The following is a 24,420-nucleotide window of genomic DNA, read 5'->3' as shown; positions in this document are numbered from 1 at the left end:
TCGAAACGAAATCCACGCGAGCGTCCCGGTGCCTCCCTGTCAGTTTCGGCGCTGTAGCATGCCTTTTTGGGGTAAGGTTGGCTTCCTTAAGTCTCCGTTGAACTGTCCAAGAGCTTACTGGTTCCTCTCGGTCCTGCATCAGCTGCTGCTGGATGTCAACGCCGGTACGGTGTCGATCACGCAGACCGGCCGCAACAATGAAGTGGTCCTCTCTCCTCGATGTGCACCTGGGAAGGCCAGATCCAGGTTTCTGAGCAAGCCTTCCAGTCCATGAGAACTTTTAGTAGACTCTGGAGACAGCAGACTGACTTAAATTCAGCTGTTCAGCAACTTTACGCTGCTTAAGGCCTTGATTCAGCAAGACGATGACTTGGCTGGCTTCAGTTTCTGTGGTGTCCATTTTATCCAGGTGATTCCAGTGAATAATTGCGTGAAATATGCACAGGTCAACTTCTGATAAGCGACTGATAAGAAATAATCGGTTAAATCGGTTTTTATGGCTCTCAAAGGGGCTCAACTCGTGCATAATCAAAGCAGGTAAAATCTCATTTTCTACAAAAATAACAATTACCTGAAAATTACCTAACCGATTTTATGGGTTATTAATGTTTTTGATAGCTTAATAAATAAACAATAATATTGTAATCTCACTTTTACCAAAATATTGACCGTTTTCGAAAAACACGACTAAAACTAAAAAATGCGACTTGAGTCTATTTTTTTGCTCCCGAGTGTACACATAAGCCCACGACTTAACATTTTGAACGCCAAACGGCGCATCCATTTGCCGTGCCACTGGCGCCACGGGGGTAAAATTTAGTTTTGAGAATAAATAATGCCCACAAAAAGTGCGGTGTTTTTCAGTAGATTTTGATCAAAAAACGATCGACGTCAAATGCCGTCTTTGGCGTCGTTGTCACGATTTTGCGTTGATGTCAATTGCAGTCTGTGGCGTTCAAAAGGTTAATGACAGACTACTAAATGGTGGGTTTCATTTACCTTGTTTGATTTCATTCTATTTCATGTCGGCGGCGGATCGTAAGATAAGGCAGATCGTAATTACTTAGGAAAGTACTGTTTAACATTAACCAATAGATAGGTAGGTTAGGTTCGTTAGGTTTCTTCAAATGCCTGAAGGGCTAACTTTCCTGAATTAGGAGCCCCGCGAGGGGCTTCTTCGACCCAGGGAACGAGACAAAGATTTTCATGTTTCACGACATGCCTAGGTATTTCACGATCTGCCTGATCTTACGATCAGCCGCCGACATAGACATTGGCTTGGGCAGGTTTTATTTTGTTTATGTATTTCACCTGACATTAAGATTAGTACAAACCAATCTCAATTTGTTTAAGAACAAGCTTTCTTTGTGCACAAACCCAAGACTCAATGACGAGTGATTTTTAGGAGACTTTGTAAGGCAATTTATTAGGCTAATTTATGGTGGAGCTACAAAATATGTATAGATTTATTACAAACACAGCCCTGCTACTGGTCTCACAGATAGTACTAATTTGAATTTCAAGCCCTAATCTTTCATAATGATTAGCTTTATTTTGTAGTCTAGACATAATTATGAATCAAGACATTAGAACAGAAATAAACACAACTGAAAGACTGTTTTGACTTATTATTCTGTCCAAGCTAACTTTGCACTAACTTAAACCACAGAATAAATAATAGTACTGCAGTACAGAAAGGAAACTGCCTACAAAACCGAAGTTTGCCAGCGGTTCAGGGTCGAATCATGCTATCCCTTTCTAATATATGGCACTATCCCTTTCGGCTATTTAGGGTTGTCAAAATTCAAGTGATTTTCTTATCTGTGGTCGTGCACACAAAAGGAAGTCAAGTGGTGCCAACCCTAATAATTGCTAGGAGCAATGCTGAGCCGAGTGGAGCCGAGTTTGGCCGAAGTCAGAAGTTTCACACCCCTGCTTAAACAGAACAAAGTGAGGGAGTGTCATTATAAACATCATATTTTGCATAAAGATTTGACATTAATAATGACATTGCCATGCTTCGTCATTGCAAATGCCTATTTTGTTTCATTATGTTGTGTGTATGTGAGCTAACTAGCTTGGTCTGGCTATAATAGGCATTCAGGAAGCTTAAGAAGGAAATCCAGAACTCACCCGGAACGAAATTCAGCTCCCGCTGAACCATGCACTCCTTCTCCTTATCGAAGACCCACATGGTCTCATGGGCCCGTTCAACAGACCCGATGTATGTGTCCGGACGGAGCAGGATATGCTCCAACTGAGATTTCTTTTGGTAAATCTTCTCGATGGAACCTTTCTGGTTTTTGGAAGTGGGTGCTGCCGCCGGGGCATCCCCGGTGCCATTTGTGGCTGCCGACATCTTGTTGAACATAGACTGGAAAGGGTTTTTGGTAATCATTAGCAAAGGATAAATTCATAATTTGATCCCTACAAGTTCTAGTTACCCAGGGCCCTACAAAATGCCTTCAATTTCATATTACATACTTACGTTTTCTTTGGAATCAAAATTGTAATTTATCTTGTAACAATATGGTTTAATAATGGTAAGTGATGGATGGTTTAACAAGGACACTGTGTTTTTGCATTTTATTCCATTTTTTTTTAAATATGAATTTTATTAGTCCAGAATTTTTAAAGTAATAATTGCTAGTTAAGAGACTAGTTTTTTCAACCAATTCATTTATTAAACAAAATATTTAAATGTAATCATTTAAGTACTTTTTATGTTGTTGACCTACATGAAATGTATCCCCTATTAAGGTCAATAATCAATATGATCCGTTACTTCAAATGGAGGGAAATTATGATCTACCCTCAACACCCAAATAAGCATCTCCTAAAAATAATTACAACCCCATTACTCCTTATTCATATTCCTTGTTTAACCTGAGTAAACGGCTACCATGAGCTAAATAATTGCAGCGTCCAGTTGATCAATAAAACAAGCTGTTGCAATATTTAATCATAAATTATGGAGTACCGTGAAAGTACATATGTAACGGTTGCAAATAATACGAATTCGAACACTCAGATTATATCCCAACAATACCCATAGCACTAACACAATATCAAGTCAAAGTATGAATATATGGAAATTCATAACAAAATAGAATTTTGACCGTTACTGACCAAAATGCCGCCAAGATTTCGCACTCACCTTTATATCAGCCATTTTGTGCGTGGTGCTTATAAAGCGTGTGCGATCTACGCGATATGTTGATTGTCTTAAAATTAAGACAAAACGTGAGTAACTAGTAATCACTTTTGAAAGTTAACATTTTTAATTCTAATAATTTGCAATAGCACGACAACCACAAAATGACGACGCGCTGACAATGCCCATAGACAAGAAAAACAAATTGCTCTATAAAAAACGGCTAGACGCCTTTTGTCTATGATCATAGGACGCCGGCTATTTCGAGGCCAGTCCAGACCATAGACTTATAATATATAGAGACGGTGTCTCAGCGAGCTGTCACTGTTGCCACTTTTGTTTAGTGTACGATTAACAATGAGGCCCACGTTGCTGTAGCCATGTCGATAAAGTCATATCGATAAACTATCGACATTTCTTGCAATTTTAATTTTACTTCAAAGGCTTAACGATACCTAAAATTACCAAAAACGCTTTTATTCTTTATTGTGGTTATCAGATCACAATTTTATAGTCACGCCCCAGCAGGGAACCAAAGGAAAGTTCAGATATTTAATTAAAATACATGAATACGTCCTAAAATAGGTGTTCCGCAATAATTGAATTATATTATTATATGGGGTAATAAAAATTTTATTTCATAATTAAAATAATACATAAACTAAACATAAAACTAATTAAAAACTAAACTTAAATATAAATATAAACTAAATAAGTATAAAAAATTGCCTACTGAAGCCCGTCCCGGGCTGCCCCCGACGCAAAGGTGCCCATCACGCTCGCTGCGTTGCCGCGTTGGACTGCGATGGACAGCCTTTGCATCAGGAAAAACCCGGAGCGGGGGTCAAGGCCTCTTTCTAGCAGGCGACGACCCAGCTCCCGGAGGAAGGACATACCCTCAGCGCACCAGCAGCCTGAGGTCTCGACAGCGAGGGGGACGAATAAGTACCCGCTTAGCGCCGAGTATTTAGCTTTTTTAAGGGACGCCGCGTGCTCAGCAGCCGCTCCTGCCGACCGTATATTATATTATAATATATTCATTATCCATTAGCATTTCAATTATGTTTATGTTTAACGAAGATATTGAAGCTTCAATTAATCGCTATTTTGTTCCGCTGTGTAGCGTTTATCGATATATAACATGATTAAAATCGACTTTTCACATCCCTAAAAGAGCACACATATACGCTGTTACGCACACATACACAGCCTGGGCGCATCAAGAAAGGCAACACTTGATTTGAAGTCCACCTTGTCAACAGTATGGTTGTCCTTTTTTGACAAACGGCATTTTTAAAAGAGCGAGGAGAGAGAAATGATACTAGTTGCTGCGACGTGAAAGAGAACAGAAAACGTTGGGCCCTTGGTCCAGACGGTCCAGACGGGATAAACTTAACAAATCAACCGATTAGATCAGAAAATAAATGGGCGTCAATCTCCAAGATATATGTTTGAGCATGTAATGCTTGGCCTAAGTCAACGCTTCGGGCCTACTTTTTTTAAAATTGTTTCCTATTTCTACTGACAAGGTCGCTGTGCCGGAGTATAAAAGATCATCAGACGATTAAAAAAATAACAGAATTTGACAGTTTGACACCTGACAGATGACAGCTTTGTTTCTTCACAGTTTTGAGGTTATGTGTACCAGTGAATGAGTGAAATATGAATATTACCAAAAAATACTAAAAAGTATCATAACCATTAAAATTCAACATGTCATTAATTTCCTTGGCCTCAATTATACTGAAGAGAGGTGGGACTTACCGAACATTATTACCATGTCGAGACTGTATCAAAATAAACGCACCATTCAGCTCGGTTGCAATAAAATCTGTGCATGAAGTTAATACCAACGTTGTAAAAGACGTTATTCTGTACAAATATGAGAACCCTAAATATTTTAAGTACATGAACGTGTTTGCAGTAGTGCAGTACATGTTTTGGATGTATTTAGGAGCGTTCGCGTTCACATCGCTGAAGGATGCACCTGTTGACCGGTCGACGATAACAGACGACACCCCGTGGTATAGAAGGATAAATCTTGGTGATAATAAGTACAGGAATACGCTTGGTGGCGTAGCTGTGCTAGTTGGTGAGTTTGGTATAGTTGATATCAACTTTTGTTGTTAGTGCAATGTATATTTAATTTCACTTCAACTGAAAGGTGTTTTCTCTTTTTATATACTGCTAGCTTCGTCTGCATGTCAAAAACTATCCTATGTCTTTCCCATGCCTCAAACTATCCCCATACCAGCTTACATCTAAATTGGTTCAGCAGTTTAAGCATTAATTTTTTGCAATTTAGATAATTAAATAAATAATAATAAATAAAATAAAATATAATTTTGATTTGTTCTTTTACAATTTTTTTTTAAATTACGCCGAAATGTCAACCTACCTACCGATTATTTATATTTATTCACAGTTTTTACTTGCCATCAAAATCTGGATTTCATTTCCATGTAACAATGTGTTTTTGATATTTTATTCACTCTTGTATACTTACTGTTCTTTTACAGGCACAGGCTCTCTAGCAATGGTATGGATGTACACCCTAAAATCAGTCCGCTACCTCGTCCTCCACAAGGGAGGCAAACATCTATCCTTTGTAACCTATGCTCCATTCGGGAACAACCGCATCATGAAGGTACCCATAGAAAACGTCTGTTGCAAGGAAGCTAGGAAGAATGCTAGGGTTCAACTACCGTTGAAGGTGAAAAATACCTGGATGCATTATATGCTGGATATGAAAGGAGAGTTCAAGAACCCCATTTTGTTTGACGCTACCGCTGGATTGGCTAGGAAATGGTAATTTTGGTACCATTTATGTGAGTTTTTTTATGGACTTAGGCGCAATTCATTTATTACGTATTTTTGCCAGTTGTTTACCCCCTCCCCCCCTATGTAAGAAAAATTAAGAATAGGCTAACCCCCTCCCCCTTACAATCTACATTACCATATATTACGTTAGAATCCAAAGGAAAAAATTCGTACCTACACGTTTGGTTGGTTTTAGTGTATATTTAAAAAAAAAAAACATTTTTAGAATGTTTATTTGTACCTACAAAGGTACTGGAGCCCGTTTAAGCTAACTCTGCACTGTGTTTGATAGCATAAAATGTAGAAGTATTATTTTAAACGCATTACATAGAAATTGTGATCTTACGTAAGAACTATGCAAACCCCCTCCCTCGCCTTTGTAAGAAAAAATAAGATATGTTTGACTCCCCTCCTCCCCTAAATCGTCTTACGTAATAAATGAATGGCACCTTATGAATCACTCATGTAGATTTCACAGAACAGAACTTGTTATCTACAAATGAAGACCCACAAAGTAGAGTCGAGAAAAATGTAAAATTGATTATTTACATTCTGCATTTATATCAAACACAAAACTTGCATTGGGTTACTTTGAAAGCGGGGTAATTTTGAAAATGTCAAATATCTAGTAAACTAGAAGCACTTCATACTTTAGCAACACCATAGAATAAATAATAGTACTAGGTACAGAAGGTTCACTCTCTAACAAAACGCGTCTACGAGTATTACGACAGATATGACCGCAAGGTGGCGCAAGCGCGTGCAGGCGTCCGTTACATAGCGGTGAGCGGCAACTACTACTGCTAGACACCAAAATTGGTGTGGGCTGCATGTACTTGTAGCGACGCGAAGTGAGCCACGCCTGGCAATTCTTATGCTACTGCAACGCATACGCATTTTCAAAATTACACCGCTTTCGAAGTTATACCAATGCACCTACTTTGTAATTGATATGAGATAGATAATCTTATTACATTTTTTTTAATGGGGTTGAATACTATTATATTTATAAAATTATCATAGAAAAAGTAAAATGCTGTAACAGTGATGACATTTATCCTGTTTTTGACTGCATTTAGTTTGAGTAAAATGTAGATTTAAATGTAATTGTTCCTCTTGTAAATAAATACTTAGTTACAAATGTAGTTTTGTACTGATTCTGACTACCAACACCTTTATTGCATGCAAGTAGTGTTAGCATAACATAATGGCATATCGGTCCTCAAAGAAGTAATCATCATCATCTTCCTCTTGATGGCTTCTCCGCTCCGGTCTTCCGGCTTTTTGCCACGGCACGTGAGAGCCTGGGGTTCGCTTGGCAAAGTTTTCAGAGAACTCATATAAGTAACAGTAATGTTTTCTATATATTATCTCTAAAAGGATTTAAGGAATATTTCAGTGTTAAAGTGCCGTAGATTCAGAGAGCGGAGTTTTTAAAAATCGTACCACTTTTATAGATAACAGTATAGTTGCCAAAAAATTAATTAGCAATCTTTTAGACTTAGAGAAAATCCTCTAGATTGCTAATCTAGTGCTGAAGTCCCTAGAGTCTAGGCTACTACTTTTTAAAAACTCCGTTTTCTGAACCTACTGCACCTTAACGGGAATAATAAAAATACCATCTTGAGATTTGTCAGAAAAAAATCTTTATTAAATCGTTTACAATTATAGTAACGGAAAGTATGTCTCAACTCAACACAAAATAAACAAGAAGAAATAGATCGATAACAAAAAATAGACTTCTTTCTATATACAACGTGTCTTATCAACACAATAAAATATTAAACTTAATGAAAAAAAGTCTTTACGTGAATACCATAGACGAAAGTGATTTTACAGTCAACTTAGCCTAACGTACAGTACAATAACTTAGCCTAGCCACCTACAGACATGTCCAGTTTAAGTCTACAAATGCTTTAACTAGCCTGCTACGACAAGCTACTTAGGGACCGATGACTTTAGCTTTTGGTTAAATAAAACATTATTTAAAATGAGAATAAAATGATTAATTGATAATTGATTAGTCACATATTGAAGTCAATTATTTTTGAGTGTGCGCCGCGACGGCCGCGACGCGTAGATGAAAACACTAGCAAATTTCCAGCGGAAATAAACCAGGGTGCGTAGCCAACGTGCAATCGTTAACGCTCCATAGCGAATGAAACTCGACTGTCACTGTCACTCTAGTGGGGAAGAGTGATAGAGAGAGATGACTACGATACGATACGGAGCGTTAACGATTGGCACGTTGGCTACGCGCCCTGAAGATGCGCAATAGTAACTTTAATACGTGAGTTCAACATTTAATTTTAATATCAGTATGACTCACCACAGTTTAAATGTAGGTAATATAGGGAATTTGTGTAACTAGTTAAAACAGACCAAGTAACAGCACAAAAATGCATAATATTGATATGTTTCGATTAAAAGCAGTTGTTGCACGCATCCTCTGAGTAAGAACTAACACATAGAATTGAACGCTAAGCTGTATTCGATAAAGATCAAATTTAAATGTCACTATCAGATCAATACTTTAACAAGCATTATCAATAAATACATAAAGGTATAAATAGAAGTTTATATATTTTGACTGATTCATTCAAAAGGTTTAGAGTTGGAAATAAGAGCGAGTAGCGTTTTATACTTACAAAAATCGAGGTTAACTTAAGGTTCTCGGTGGTTTCTTTGTCAAAAACGGAAGCTATTGAGATTTACAGTGAAGCATACATTTTCTTACTTTATCTCAATCTTAAAGTTTTTGTATAAAAGTACCGCCACCAGCTGACATTCCCACTTTTATTTACAATTAATATACTTGTAATATTTATACTGTGTAATTCTAAAACATCAATACAATATACACTATTACATTACACAGCGTCTGCGTGCAACTATTATTTCCAAAACGTCACCGATCCTCGACTATTTAAGTACATTAATTAAACCTTATTTACATTAATAAATAACGTATCTAAGTTAAGAGTTAAGGCGCTGTGTGCAGGACATGAAAGCAGTGCGTATTACGTATATGTAGACTCCGGGTATCCTTATGGCATGCTTTTATGGGGAAAATGTATTTCACAATATTGGCCCTGTTTCATATGTAACAATCATAATAGCTATTGTGGTTTTGTAGTAGATTATAATCGCACTTGTTACTTATGAAATAGGTGCCATTATCGTGTGACCTTTAATTGCCAAAATAAACTGCTTCACTTAAGAAGATATTTATATAACAATTATCTAGCATAAAAGGACTTTGTATTTCAGTTAGGTATTGTACTGATGTTTTTTTCAGCCGTAAAAACTCATGCCACAAGGATATCTAAGTCCAACTATTTATATACTAACTGCCTTTCATGGATCACAGGTGATAAAAAAATATTCCTGACATATGCACTGTTTCACACTGCATTGCAGTTACTATATCTTTTACTAATACTTTGGACCTTTTACTACGAATCTAAATTGAGAAGAAATCTTATAATTTCATTATAGATGTAAGAGAAAGTTCAGGCGTATAATTATCGCATTAGGTACTTACCAGATAAAGTAAATAAGGTTGTCACTAAGAGACGAACGCTTTATCGCGCACTAACGCGACAATCATAGACCTTCAGAAGAACGACTGTCCACTTTATTAACACTAATTATTTTTATATTTCACTGTAGGTACTTTCTTTCATTTTCTTAAAAAGAATTTGAGGAAATACGAAAGTGTTGTGATGCAGGAATTCCTTGATAAAGAAATACATGTAAGTAGTTATTAATAAAATGGTCGATAATAGATCATTTGTCAAAAATGTTTTTATTTTTGTGCTTTTCAACTATTTTTGTGTTTTATCTAGAAACCTAGACGATTTTGATTTAAGAAATAGCCTATTTTAGGGAAAAATAGCTGACACTTTCATTGCTAAGAACCCAAAAAATAGCTAAAATTTAGTCAACTTAGCAATGAAAGTGTATTTAACACTTTTACGACCGGGGGCCTCTGTTATATGAAATATCAGTCTAATAATATGAGATGTGTACTGAACTAGGCAGGTCAGGTAATTTATAAGACTGATATTTCATAAGAAAAGTTCCCCCAATTTTATATAATATCGAAGTTAGATTTGAAGTAACAAGCCTAAGTATCTTTTCATAAACGTGTTAATTAATCAAACAATACGCAAGTACGCTTTGCATACTATATTTTATAAAAAATATACATATTAATATCCATCATTACCTGGTTAATTTCTTAAGTTCCACTTTAACATCCACGCCTAAATTACATTATATTCGAGCATGCCATCTTTAGATTTGGTTGAAAAATCATGATACAAGCCCATAATGTTTATTTTAAATCGTTCGAGAAAGTTCCAAATCATTTAAAGATTCGTTGTCGAAGACATTATATTAATTATACAGGTACATTCATCAGAAGTAGCTAAATGGGTTGAGATGTTCAAAATTACCAACACACACTATGTTCTCTTACCTTATGTTCAGTTCATATTGAACACTTCGCCCGCTTAGCAACTTCAGCTGCTGACTATTCAAAAGTAAAGAAAACAAAAAAGTAAAGGTGCATTTTATACAATTTCTAAAATAACTGTACCATTTTTTAATTGTTTATTTTTTAAAGAATTTTGGCGCAAATTTAGAATTGTGCAATCGCCATTTATCAAATTTTCTTCACCGCTACATAAATTACATTGTCAACATAAGAAGTTAAGTCTCCATAAACGTTTACTGTCAATATAATTGACGCAGTCGAAAGGACCAAAAGTTGGCGAAAAGCGTAAATAAATTGGCATTAGTGGAAAACGGAAAGAAATACATTGGCACTCGAATAGGTACACATCCGTCGATATCAGTCTCTTTTACCCCAATCCAACCCCAAACAAATATAACAAGCTTCAAATCAATATGTGAGCTATAAGCCGTTTTAAAGTACATATAGGCAGTACATTTATATAACCTATAAATCTTTACTGCCACAAAATGTTGGTATATTTCATTATAATCTGCCAAAAGTCCAAATAACAATCAGAGATCAAAATATGGCTTTAGTTGTTGCAAGCCAAGTCAAGAAGTCATACAAATTATACAACTTTCAATTGAAAAAAAAACGACCTTGAACTGACAGTTTTTATTTACGGTCACGATTTCTTAATCCATCGTCAGTAATCACAAAAACCAGCGATGTACAAACATGCAACATTATATGAACAAAGCTCTTTACAAATACTTAATCCCTGAGCAAAACTAAAAAACGAAATTTGAAGCAACTATCCTTTTAAGCTCTTCTTTAAATAGATTTTAATATGTACGGCTTTATTATGCCTCCAATTTCGTTTTCTGAGTCTGCTGCAATCAAAAGTCAATGTCACATACATAACCTTGGCTAGAATCTAGTATTTATACAATAATCATAGTGTTCAGTTTACGACGCCGGTATTCGCTTGGCAAAAACCTCTACACGAATGTCAATGGCTGAATGTTCGAACAAGATTATGAGTTGTGAAAAATAATCAACATCTTTTTATAAAATCTTGACTCATTCAGCCCCTTTACACCATCACATTTGTCAACACTCAATGGTTGTCCGTCAAAATTAGGTAGGTATCAGCCATGTACACCTACAGATAGGTTTATAAGTTCCTTATGTAGGATTTATGGCCATTCTTCCTATGACGATAACCTCCGCTGGGCCAGATTCTTATTTGTGTTGGCTCAAACCTATATACACAAAAGCCCGCAGTCAATAAATTATTCTTTCTTCCTGCACACTCGAAGTTGACCAAAATTTCTCACAACAAAAATCCATCGGCGATTAACAGGCGAGTCAAAATTATTCTCCAACTTCCAGGATACGTTTAGCCAATCACTTTTCACTTCTTCTACGTTTGACCAATCACTGTTTCCCTCTTCTACGTTTGACCAATGACAGCTCACCTCACAAAGTCCCCACGGCCACTGGCCTACCACCGCCCGGAGCCCTCCTTGGAGCGCTTCTTGCGTCAGTCGGAGAGGTACCTGGCGCGTGTTATTTCGTCGTCGTCTTCGCGTCCGGGACTTATGCTCTCGATTTCGTCGACTTCTTCGAGGTTTTTCGTGCTGGGGTTGCATAATCTGAAATGATATGAAGCTGGTGAGAATCTTGAACAAAATTAAGAGATAAGCGAGGATAACCAAATAAGAACAGAACTTAGTCGAGGGAAAGGTCCATTTAGTGTTGCATGTATGCTCAAGTAGATACATATTACATCCAGTAGGAGTAGTGGTACATCAATGAAGTTCTAAGAATACTTTTTCTAATTATTTTTGTCTTTAGCGTTTAATGAGTGTAAATTAGGTAAGTATATGAAACAAATAGCAGATTGTCAACTCCGATGTGGAGAACAATGTTGCTTTTTCAATCAATTGGGTTTCGAAAATTTCCCATTCTCGGTTCTGCTGCTGATCGATTAAAGAAGAAGGCTTAAAATAACCTTTATCGAACTCCTAAATTGTCACAGAACCAGACCGCATTTAATTTTGCATATTCCCCAGGGTTATGGAACTTATGAACAAAGCAACTAGGAAGAAAATTTTATAAGTGGAAACTTCTGGAATGTTCTGTTAAAGTCAAGTCCTCACCTGCACTTGCAGCAGACGATGCAGGGCGCGGCCAGCAGCAGCAGCGGGCTAGCGACCAGCAGGAGCAGCCCGAACCCGGCGAATATGCCCACCACCTGGAAATATACAGCCACCTATTAATACCAGATAAATCTCCAACTTGACTTCCGTTTATCCAGAATATGCTTCTAACGAATTCTTGCATATATTTCTATAATATCAGGCGTCACAATAACATGCAACACAAGGCGACAGCAGAGTTGACAGTAGTCGCTTTCTCTCAGTCCATCCAAGATCCATTTTAATATCTAGTGAAAACTTCCAGAATGTTCAAGTACTTTAACAATTTTTTAAAATGTTTCGTTAACTTGCACATCTATAGATTGACTTGACTTCACTAGGTGGATATGCATCTCAAGAAGACTTCAAAGGCGAGTAGAGGAAATTAGGATATTTTTACCTGTGCTCTGTGCCACAGCACGGAGGCACGCGAGTGTCCCAGCTTGTTCTTACACGGCCCTTTGTCGTAGTGGCGGAGCAGGAAGTCATCCTGAAATCAAACATATATTTCTTATCAATAAATTATAGTTTTCTGAAATAAAATATAACACTAAATATAATTCTGAAGACGCCATGCCTTCCAGACCACCAGGTTTTCATTAGAGGCAGACGCTGTTTTGTATCAACCTTTTATAATTTTTTTAAATGATTTTGAATGGTTATGGTAACTGGCTACTCGATAAAAAAGATAGAAGGATACAAACAATTCTTCTCGTCTTATTTATATAGTCCACCGGCTTTATGAAGACAACTTTTTAGCTGACAAACAACTTAACTCAAGTACATTTTGAGTCACTTATTTTTTTAGCTCTCTAAGATATTACATTATGCAGAAGACATCATGGAACGCAGACAGCCGGTCATGCAGCATTATTAAAATAATAACAATTCTGCAAATGTGCATCTTATGTGTTTTGGCCTTAAGTCACGCCAAACAAAATAATACGTATTCGAAGCCTACACTATCTCAAATCTAACAGCAGCGGGTGTGTCGTTAATATTTAGACTAATAACATTCATCAGCATGACATCAATACAGCGATCTAAATTCTGCGCACTCAGAACAGGTTGTGTCTTGTTTTGCAGCACGGATTTAAAAATAAACGGCGATCAATATGTTAATGTTAATACAATCAATGCAGCGGTCGCCGTCGAGTCACCGGCCGGTTCTCTTTTAACCATTTGATATGGTTTTAGGTTTAATCTCATTGAGCCTGTGGGTAAAGTACTCGAAAAGAGCCTTTAATGTCCTTTGGTTATTATGGTGGCGCTTTGGGATTCGTCAATTAATAAGTTTTGTAAAATTTAGAGAATAGCCAGCATCTTTAATACCGTAAAACGGGGTCAACAGAAATCGCGGGGTGAATAGAGAAATTTTGAACTTTTTCTTTCAAGTTGTTATATTTAAAAACGTACATCTCTATAATTAGATTTTTTGGAATACGTATATAGTAGACTATTTATCCTCTACATTGATACCAAAAGAACTTAATCAAACTGCCTAAATATTAGATTTTTTTGACTCTAACTAAAGTAAGGTCTCGCCGAGGTAAGAAATTATGCCTGTCTTTGTTCTAGCGGTAAATGCTTTGACATTAACTCAGTAAAAGTTACCTGGTAATATAGTATCTGTAGTATCTAAATAATAAATAATATCACAAATTTTCTCTATAATAAAGCATTTTTTTTGCAAAAAACTAATAACAGGCAATTTTACGCGATAAAGGGGTCTGTGGACACGCATATGGGGTGAGTAGTTACGCCATAGGGGGTGATTAGATACAACAAAGGGGTGTAAAGACATGCCTTGGGGGTTAAAAGACACGAAAAACTTATTTTGTGTCAAATAGCTGTTTAGCAGATATATATACCATTTGCCAATAGAGTATCAACATAATAATGACCAAATTCGATGCAAATGACAACTAAAACTTAATATTTCTATTCACCCCTTTCTTGTGTCTATCGACCCCGTTTTAAGGATATGGAGAGAACAGATCGTTTTCTTTGATTTTCTGTGAATTGGGCAAGTAAAATTTTATTTCACAAATGCTAAATTGAAGAACTAACCATGACTCAAAAAAATTTATCAAAATTTTTACTTTTCTCATTTGGATTATTAGCGAAAATCGTCCTTGAAGTTGAAAATCGTGTCTTTTCACCCCGTTTTACGGCATAATGTACATTATTAACATTTGTTTTTAGGGGTCCGTACCCAAAGGGTAAAATGGGACCCTATTACTAAGACTCCGCTGTCCGTCCGTTCGTCCGTCCGTCCGTCCGTCTGTTACCAGGCTGTATCTCACGAACCGTGATAGCTAGACAGTTGAAATTTTCACAGATAATGTTTTTCTGTTGCCGCTATAACAACAAATACTAAAAACAGAATAAAATAAAGATTTAAGTGGGGCTCCCATACAACAAGCGTTATTTTTGACCGAAGTTAAGCAAAGTCGGGCGCGGTCAGTACTTGGATGAGTGGCCGTTTTTTTTTTGCCGTTTTTTGCATTATGGTACGGAACCCTTCGTGCGCGAGTCCGACTCGCACTTGCCCGATTTTTTTATTAAGTCTAGTATGTATTACCAAAATATAGATCAGAATCCGAAATTTTTCAATTCAATTCAATTTTGATAATACCTCGAGGCAGGGCAAGGGCATCAGACATCTGACGCGCACCGATGCGAGCTAAATGCCTTATCAGACGACTCCAGAGGGCCTAGCCAAGAAGCCATGCATTTGCGCCGACGCGAACCAAACAGTAATGTCTCTCTATCATTTTTCCTTAGTGCGACAGAGAGACATCAGCGTTTCGTTCGCTACGGCGCAAACGATTGGCATCTTGACGAGGCCCCCTGTTTGCCTTTCGTGAGCACCAATCAGCGTCGCTAACATTGATTGGTGCTGGCGGTCAAGGTGGTATCAAAATAAGATGAAAACCAAACCAAATACTCAATACAGAATTGGCCTACAGGTTTAACCGAGACTATTTTGAGCAATCTGGTATTTTAGGAATCTAAACACGGATATTCGCTAATGTGTCATTTTTTAATATAATTAATGGTAAATTTAGACTACGACGAAGCCTATTGGTGAATGATGAATATTAAGGCGACGATAGACCTTGTAAAACCTAGGTGCGTGCGCACTGGTGATCATCTTTATTCATTGCTACCAATGCTACCCAGATACGAGCACTACAACTTCTTACATCGATGGAACATCAAGTTATTTTACTGAACGGGAATAAAACACGGTAGCCCTGTAAGTAGTACTGAGCTACTATACTAACAATCGCGATGTATGCAGCTCGGGTGCGCGCGACCCACTCCTCACACCCCGCACGATTGTCCTGTCTAGACGGCTTCGTGGAATGGCTGTGTTGCAAGGGTTTGTCTTGCATCAATGTTTCTCCTACCCTCTCTAACTTTATATTGCACGTAAAAACACATTTAGACATAAATACACCATTAAACAAACATCAAGACTGCTTCAGCCTGCGACATTTCACACATCATCATCATTATAATACAAATACTAAACTGTTATGGTGTAATAATTATGTCGTGCGTAGACGACATGTTGATGATATTCTCGTTTAAGGGGTCATCCATTAATTACATCACACGTTTAGGGGGAGAGAGGGGGTCAAGAAAATGTGACATGTTGTGACAAGGGGGAGGAGGAGTCACAAACTTTGTGACGTCACTTTAACTTCATCAGTAACCGAAAATGTATTTAAATTATTTTATACGCTAATATACATTTAAATAACAAGTTTTTGAAACGATAATCGTTTTTATTCGTTTAATTTTATTTCTGAATCAGTTTTGGGACTTTTGGGTTATAAAATTACTAATATTTCTTATGTCAAAAATATTTTGATGTAATATTAAATGAATAATTGCCGATTTCGTTGAAGAAATGTGACGTCACACCAAGGGGGAGGGGTTTGCCAAATGTGACCAAGTGTGACAAGGAGGGGGGGGGGGAGGGGTAAAAAACCTAGAAATTCGTGTGACGTAATTAATGGATGACCCCTAAGTACATATTTAACAGACTATTAGAGTATAACAAGTGCTTTTTCATATTTTATCTGCTACTGACTTTATTTTCCAATAGCATTTTAATATCTTTACCTACCTCTAGTATATAAATCTAATTAAGTGACTAAAAAAATTAATTATTAAAACTACATACGTAAGTCTTAACGTGGCAAAACCCTAACAAACCATAAACTGTAGAAAAAATGAAGAATACAAACTTATTTATCATCAACATCATCATCATTTTTTAATTAAGTCTAGTTGTCCTATTGTCGTCAAATCAGGATCTGACGATGGGCTCCTAGAGGAATCGAGGGAGTTTATCAGATTTCAGTAGTCTTTGGTGTACATATATGACATATATTCAGTTTAAGGCTTATGTAAGGTTATACCTACAGGAAATAATGTTTATAACACGCGTTAGAGTATTTTTAGAAAACGCACAAAGGTTAACTCCAAGTATTTTTCAAAGCACTTTCTCTTGGTGGCACGCGCTTTGTTTTGGACATTGTGTTGTAATTAAGAGTGATACCGTTAAAGAGCAGCGGTCAAACGAGGTCAAGCCGCAGACACTTGACTTCGGACCGAATAACCTTACCTAAACCTTGCTTGTAGTACAGACAGTACAGTACTAAAGTAACTTATCAGACTATGCGCCAAAAGTATCTACCATTCTCTATTGAAGTCTAATGGCTTCATAAAAAGAGATACGTCTAAAGAGATATATTAGAGCAATTAGATTCTTGCAGATACTTTTGAACGTCCAACGCGTTTTGGAACTAATCCCAATAAGGCCTAGTTTGTCCTTTGGGTTGGAAGGTCAGATGGCAGTCGCTTTCGTAAAAACTAGTGCCTACGGCAATTCTTGGGATTAGTTGCCAAGCGGACCCCAGGCTCCCAATGCTCCCATGAGTTGTGGCAAAATGCCGTGACAACGCGAGGAAGATAGAATAGAATAGAATAGAAATAATTTTATTCGTAAGCACAAACACAAAATAAAAACTTATACTAAACAGAGAAACATAAAAAAGAGAAAGTGCCACGAAATGGTCTCACCTCAGCATGTTGCTGGCGACTTCCAGCGCTGATCTTCCGATAAGACCATCCGGTGAAACAATCACGACAGGTAACATGAATAACAAAATTAATACATACAAAATACAAAGATAGTAATAAGAATACAAAAGACAAAGATAGCAATTAGTCTAGAATACATTACAATAAATTACTATGTATAGTTTTACTACGTACAATACAGCTGTTACATTATCAGGTCAAACTCATCTTGGCCGTACATTACGCCTGACATTACATGTAGCGCCATGCGGCAGCTGCGCAAACTAAACTAAAATGACAAATAAAACAGGTCGATTTGTTACGAACAAAAGCAGTTTAAGCAATATTTTATCGATCATACAGATTTAACTACATATAGAGAGTCAAGATGATAAGATAGGTACTTTTGAACGCAAACTGGTAGTGATATATCACTATTTGGAACAGTTCGAGGGTTGCTGATAAGTAGACGCATTGATTTATGCGCTACTTAAAAAAAATCTGTATATTTACAAATTAAGTTAAAGGTACAATCACTTACTCAGTTACAATCTTTATATTTTTACTTTTGATGTTGAGCGTACCTACGAATAATATTTAGACTAGAAGTAAAGTGAAATGGCATCTATTTAGTAGAGGATATTTTTGTACAGACGTAGTATTAGCCGCATGTCAAGATCCATATGAGTGATATTTTCGTATTTAACTTACATAAAACCGGACAAGTCTGAGTCGGACTCGATCACCGAGGGTTCCGTACTTTTTGGTATTTGTTGTTATAGCGGCAACAGAAATACATCATCTGTGAAAATTTCAACAGCCTATTAGCTATCACGGTCCATGATACGGCCCGGTGACGAGACAGACGGACAGTGTGGAGTCTTAGTAATAGGGTCCCGTTTTTACCCTTTGGGTACAGAACCCTAAGAAAGGAACTTAAGGAACTATAAGAGCCACAAGGAAAACGATAAACTACAAGTATCGCAAGATCCATGGGGTTTTTACTACTCGTTGGGTTTATACAAACAGCAACACTTAACTGTACATCGGTGAACCGTATGCCTTTTCTAATAAGGTTTACGTACTGTCAATTAACAGTGAGAACGATGATACATATGTACTTTGTACCGGCTTGATTTGGCATTCAAAATTCCCACTAGGTATGTTTTCAATAGACTGATATTAATCATACTACCACAGAATAATACTACTTTAAAAAAAACCATTAAAAACTTAACGAACCGTAGAGTAGGTAAACTGTACGAAAAAGAGATTTATAGGTTTATTAAAGATGTAGGCAGCTATTTGAAAATAAATTAATCAAACTATGGAAATTTCATCATCGTCTTCACTGGTCCGACCACTCAATTTATAATGGAAAACGAAAAGCATTAAACATAATTGAATATTATAATTACAACAACCAACTCTAGCTTAGCAATTTAGAAATTTAATATTCGATGGAAACACAGAATTCACTAAATATGAAACTAAAATGAAGTTTAAATTGTGATCTAAGTAAATTTCAAAAGAGCAAGAATCTTAAAATTATAATTAGAAATTCACTGTTAACTGTACATCAGTGGACCTTATGCCATTTGTAATAAGGTCCAAAGTACAGTTAGCAGTGTTGCTGTTTATACCAATTGACCTTTCTTTAATCTTGCTTAGATGCTTATATATTGTGACTTTGAATTAACTGGTAATAAAAGTTATACAGACACCTTCTGAAGTCTGCATTGAAATTTGATATTTAGAGCTAAAAATGTCAGGGTGAACCCTCGACTCGAATATATCAGAGGGATGTACTCTTTTATAGTCTCTACGTGTATAAAACACTCATAGAAAATGCCAACATTCTTTTCAAGTTTGATTATAATTTTTTTAAACTAGACCCTAAACCTAACCAGTCAACATCTAAAGTCGGTAATGTTACTCGTACAGACGTCGTTAGTTCACAAACAAGTCAAAAGCACCGACTTTAAAACGTATTGATTTTTTAAAGCACCGCCTTTTATTATGCGCGTTGCGTCTATCTATAATTATGATTCCTACTTTAGATGTACCTAACTTCTAGCATTTAGGATATATGCTATTCTTGTATGACCGAAGTATCGCACTATGCGTTATAATATAAGTTATAACTACATGTACAAGAGTTGTCCTTCACGCACAACTCACGTACTTACTTATTACACCTTTATCTACTTTTATAATTGATGTTAGTACATACATACATGCAGGGTTGGGCAGTATTTCAATTACATGTATTTGAAATACGTATTTGAAATACATTTTTGTATTTTGTATTTGTATTTCAAATACTACCTGGAAAAGTATTTTGTATTTGGTATTTCAAATACTGCACTCACATGTATTTTGTATTTTGTATTTCAAATACTTCAAGCATCAAAATACATTTCTACAAAATACATTTTATTAAATTCTATAATCCTAAAATGGAACGTTTATTTAAATATAATGTACGACTTGTACGAGGGCAAATACAATGCGCGAGCTATTCTGCGCGGAACTTTTCGTCAACAGCCAGGGTATAGGGTCATTGCAGTAGTTTCCGTCCATGCTCTAGTTTTAGACCACTTGACGGATTAGCAAATAATATATTTCATTTTTAATTTACTACTTGCGAAATATAATTTTAATATGTAGACAGATATACAGGGTGTTCTAGCCATTGGACAAAGCCGTAATGTACATATGCATTAGGGTATTTAGAACCAGTACCAGTATACAAAGTATCATAACAATCGGTGTAGCGGTTACGAAGAAATTAACAAATTAGGTTTTTTTTTACTTTGGAGCAACCTGCAGGTATGTGTTAGTAGCTCCTGAGGTAATAAATAGTATGAAACCTTCTTCGACCGTTTTGATTATCTTTTTTATTTATGACATTAATAAGATTCTGTCTTTTGACAAATGTCATCATTGCCGCACATTTTCAAACAAATTGTCAAAAGCACTGCCAATTATTAATACAGTATGTTTGTTTTTGTTGTCGATTATTGGAAATAACTTTTGTTTGATAATTTATTTTTATATCTTTTGTTCTAATAAAAAAAATATTACCGTTAGAGCATTTCTGAGAAGTAACCGTACGTGGGATTTCAGGGTTAGTCCAATGGCTAAGGTCACCCTGTATATATTGTTTCGACATTAAGGATTGAAATCAGTCCAAATTTGTGCAGCAATGTAGGTTTATATTCAAATTTCGTCAAGTGGACGAAAACTAGAGCTGGACGAAAACTTGCGCAATGAACCTCTAAGTTTTTAGGAAAGGATATTCGTTAAAAAAACTAAATGATTAAACAAAAAAATTTAAAGGTATTTTGTATTTTGTATTTGAAATACATTATTTTAAACACTGTAGTTTGTATTTTGTATTTCAAATACCCGTCACCAAAGTAATTTGTATTTGGTATTTCAAATACTTTTAAAAATGTATTTTGTAATTTGTATTTGAAATACGTGGAAGCCAGTATTTTGCCCAACCCTGCATTACATGCGTACATACGTATACATATAATCACGCCTATTTCCCGGAGGGGTAGGCAGAGACCACGGATTTCCACTTGCTACAATCCTGACATATCTCTCTCGCTTGTGTGAAAGTGAATTTCATAACATTCCTCATACACGCTCGCCAGTTTAGGGTGCTCTTGACCTTTCTTGACCTTGGCCTTTCTTCAGGATTTCTCCGATCTGATCAGAGAAAGTCTGCCGAGGTCTACCCCTTCCAACACCCACTTCTACTTCTCCCTAATACACTCTCTTTGTTAGCCTTCTTTCAGTTCTTTCACTCATTCATTCCACGTGTCCAATAAACCATCTCAACATACCTTTCTCATTTTTTGTCACTACATCTACATTCAGTCCACACTTTTCCCTTATTACATTGTTCATAATTCTATCTTAGTTAGTACCCGTAATTAACATCACAGCACAAATCACGGTAATCGGTCAAGGATGTGCTTCGTAAACAAACCGAATCACTGGAAAATAACTGAACATTTGAGCGAAGGAAAGAAATTGAGGACTTTGGACTGATGCGGTTAAGTAGTAAGTCCATTAGAGTCCCGCAAGGAGGTAAACTGGGCTTGGAAGAAGGAAAAATTGCAGTATTAGCTCTTATTTCTCTCTAACTCGCTAAGTCATCACGCTTTAAAAAAAAACTTAAATTATTGCTAATTAAAGACGCATGCTGCTCAATTGATAACCATAACCAAATATCATTACTCCAACACTGTGTTAAACGAAAATTATTATTGTTGTATTTATAATTTTAACTGAATCTATAATTATTAAATATGTATAAGTATTTGTATTTTATATTGACTTGAATAAGTATAAGTATAAAGTTTTATAAGTATTTGTTTTCGGTGAAGGAAAACATCGTGAGGAAACCTGCATACATCTGCGAAGAAATTCAAAGGTGTATGTGAAGTCCCCAATCCGCATTGGGCTAGCGTGGGGACTATAGCCCAAGCCCTCTCGCGCATGAGAGGAGGCCTGTCCCAGCAGTGGGACGTATATAGGCTGAAATGATGATGATGATGATGATATTGACTTTAAAAAAGTACTTTTATAAACTGTATTCGATAGAGGTATGTTACTCAAAGTGTTACATTTATTTTTGTAAGTTTCATATTCATTTTGATATTAACTTTTTGATATTTACTAGTGTCCGACCGAAGGTTCGGTTTCGGTTTCGGTTTCGGCCAGGTTCGGCCAAAAAATCATGTTTCGGCTGTAGTTTCGGTTTCGGCCAAAAAACGGCCGAACCTTTCGGCCGGGCCGAAACTTACGAAATGGTACTTCGTACTATGAAACTAAACTATGTGACAAAGACCAAAAGTTGGGGAATAAGTAGGACAACAATATTAATATGTACCTACATATACTGATTCATGTATAGGTACAGAAATGAATTGGTTTATTATAAAACACAATTCCACTAATAGACGGTCAATGCAGTCTTAAGAGGCTGTTAATACCTATAACGCGCACACTGTCTAATTAGACACTCATCTACTCAGATACAATTGTATCGGAGTAAATGAGATAGCACTGTCGTATGTTACTGGGTCTGGGGAAAAGAATGATAAGAAAACTCATCATCTTCCTCGCGTAATCCCGGAATTTGACATTGGTTGGAGTCTGTGCTCAACTACTTATCCTGCAGCCTGAAGCACGGCTTTGACTTCGCATGAAAGTTCGCCTCACTGGGGCACTTCGGCCGTTTAGGCCCAGGTGAAGATCGGTACCCGGCCTTGCGATATTGTCAACAAAAAATTCGCGCTCGCTGCGCTCGCGTTTTTGGTTGACCCTGTATCTACATGTTGGCTTGACTGGTGAATGAATAGAGTTAGACCAAGAAAGTTCTACAATTATTTTGATAGCATATGCAGTGCAACTAGTGCAAATGTTATCTATACGTCACAATTTCACAGAAGTTTTGACGTTTAAAATAACACTTGCACTGCGTGTGTTATCAAAATCGTTGCAGAATTATCTTGGTCTAACTCTAGTAATTTTCTTAAAAAACTGCTTAAGTAACATCAATTTCAAGGACATTGGGTGTTGACAGCCCCATAATATGTGTGTAAAAGCGGTTTTATGACATTTTTTCAACGATTTTAACAAGTCTACAAAAGGTTCGGTTTCGGTTTCGGTTTCGGCCGAAATTAGAGCCAAGCCGAACATTCGGTTTCGGTTTCGGTTTCGGCAAAAAAACATGTTTCGGTCGGACACTAATATTTACTTTACAGTTTTTACGTCTTGAGATTTTCTACATAAACAGTCCCAGTTTCAAGACGGTGTTATGATTTCATTGAAGATTAAATCCAGCTCGGTGCTTAAAAGAAAAGTGGGTGAAAAACATAAATCTGTATCCTTATTGCGTCTTTATTTCAGAGAAATGCAAGTGAAGATTACAGTTATGGCATATTGAACGAAGATATTGAAGTTACAAAAATTCCATTTCCCAATTTAAAGAATCGGGATAAAATAACACAAATATTCTCAATGTTGTTGTTGTTGTAATAATGTAAACATTTTCCGTTTGCTTCTGTAATAGCAGTTCCGGTTTATTTACTTTGTATGATTTAATAATTTATCAACTCGTAGTGCGCTAACATTAGCTTGTTTGTAAAAAATAGTAGCTATGGTCGAATTTTCTCTGAGGCAAACCGAAATGGTGGTATTCGCAGAACAAGACAATTGATATACGAGTACATAACGTGTTGAATTGCACACTGAAGGCCTTGTAGTGGCAACGAACGTGCCTCATATCCAGAAGAAATAATCGCCTTGGAGGCATCATAGACTTGCGACCACTGAGCGGGAAACCTTCTGCATAATTTGAACATGACCATGGTCTTGGTCCTTGACAAGGTGCGTGAACGAACTCATTAGGGATTGCAGGGAGCCGTATGCGGCGCTTTGAGATATATGTGCATTCTTGTTGATTGGTAGACAGAAAGATAGAATAACACTTACATCGAGCGACGCGATGCAGTACCAGCAGAACACATGCTTGCACCGCTTGCACATCATCTGCGCGCAGCCCTCGTCTTTCTGGATAGGGCCGCGACACATCGGACACAGTGTGATCAGCGTCGAGTCGGGCAAGAAACACAGTATAACACTCTTAAACCGCACTT

The 24,420-nt window shown here is 36.7% G+C and overlaps 3 protein-coding genes and 1 long non-coding RNA gene across 6 annotated transcripts in view; 1 reads left to right on the top strand and 3 right to left on the bottom strand.

The window, feature by feature from the left end:
• Window positions 1–3,356, bottom strand: part of LOC134795647 (DNA topoisomerase 2) — a 33,952-nt gene extending 30,596 nt beyond the window's left edge. For both annotated transcript variants that reach the window (XM_063767552.1, XM_063767550.1), the window contains exons 1-2: window positions 3,158–3,356; window positions 2,134–2,374 (exon numbers count right to left, since the gene is read on the bottom strand). In XM_063767552.1, coding sequence (XP_063623622.1) covers window positions 2,134–2,374; window positions 3,158–3,172 — 256 coding nt within the window. In that variant the 5' untranslated portion in view covers window positions 3,173–3,356. The remainder of the gene's footprint in view (window positions 1–2,133; window positions 2,375–3,157) is intronic.
• A 1,433-nt stretch (window positions 3,357–4,789) lies between these two features.
• LOC134795841 (transmembrane protein 223) lies at window positions 4,790–6,958 on the top strand. The gene is made up of 2 exons (XM_063767775.1): window positions 4,790–5,246; window positions 5,674–6,958. Exons 1-2 carry the CDS (start codon window positions 4,868–4,870, stop codon window positions 5,964–5,966), a joined length of 672 nt encoding a protein of 223 aa, XP_063623845.1. The 5' UTR covers window positions 4,790–4,867; the 3' UTR covers window positions 5,967–6,958.
• A 639-nt stretch (window positions 6,959–7,597) lies between these two features.
• Window positions 7,598–24,420, bottom strand: part of LOC134795738 (uncharacterized) — a 319,587-nt gene continuing 302,764 nt past the window's right edge. Inside the window, exon 2 of the long non-coding RNA XR_010144838.1 lies at window positions 7,598–8,187. This is a non-coding gene — a long non-coding RNA (uncharacterized LOC134795738). The remainder of the gene's footprint in view (window positions 8,188–24,420) is intronic.
• Window positions 7,598–24,420, bottom strand: part of LOC134795663 (E3 ubiquitin-protein ligase RNF144A) — a 164,646-nt gene continuing 147,823 nt past the window's right edge. For both annotated transcript variants that reach the window (XM_063767578.1, XM_063767579.1), the window contains 3 exons: window positions 13,041–13,130; window positions 12,602–12,696; window positions 7,598–12,094 (listed from right to left, as the gene is read on the bottom strand). In XM_063767578.1, the coding sequence (XP_063623648.1) occupies window positions 11,983–12,094; window positions 12,602–12,696; window positions 13,041–13,130 (297 nt within the window). In that variant the 3' untranslated portion in view covers window positions 7,598–11,982. The remainder of the gene's footprint in view (window positions 12,095–12,601; window positions 12,697–13,040; window positions 13,131–24,420) is intronic.

This window comes from Cydia splendana, chromosome 12 (assembly GCF_910591565.1).
Source record: "Cydia splendana chromosome 12, ilCydSple1.2, whole genome shotgun sequence".
In the NCBI taxonomy this organism is placed as follows: Eukaryota; Metazoa; Arthropoda; class Insecta; order Lepidoptera; family Tortricidae; genus Cydia; species Cydia splendana.
Note: the sequence above shows the minus strand (reverse complement) of the source record. Positions and strands in the feature narration are given on the sequence as shown.

What these genes read in the sequence shown, in the direction of transcription:
- LOC134795841 (XM_063767775.1), top strand. Translation starts at nt 4,868, where the DNA reads ATGTCATTAATTTCCTTGGCCTCAATTATACTGAAGAGAGGTGGGACT. An exon ending in TGGCGTAGCTGTGCTAGTTG is followed by an intron (nt 5,247 to 5,673) that starts GTGAGTTTGGTA and finishes GTTCTTTTACAG; the next exon opens with GCACAGGCTCTCTAGCAATG.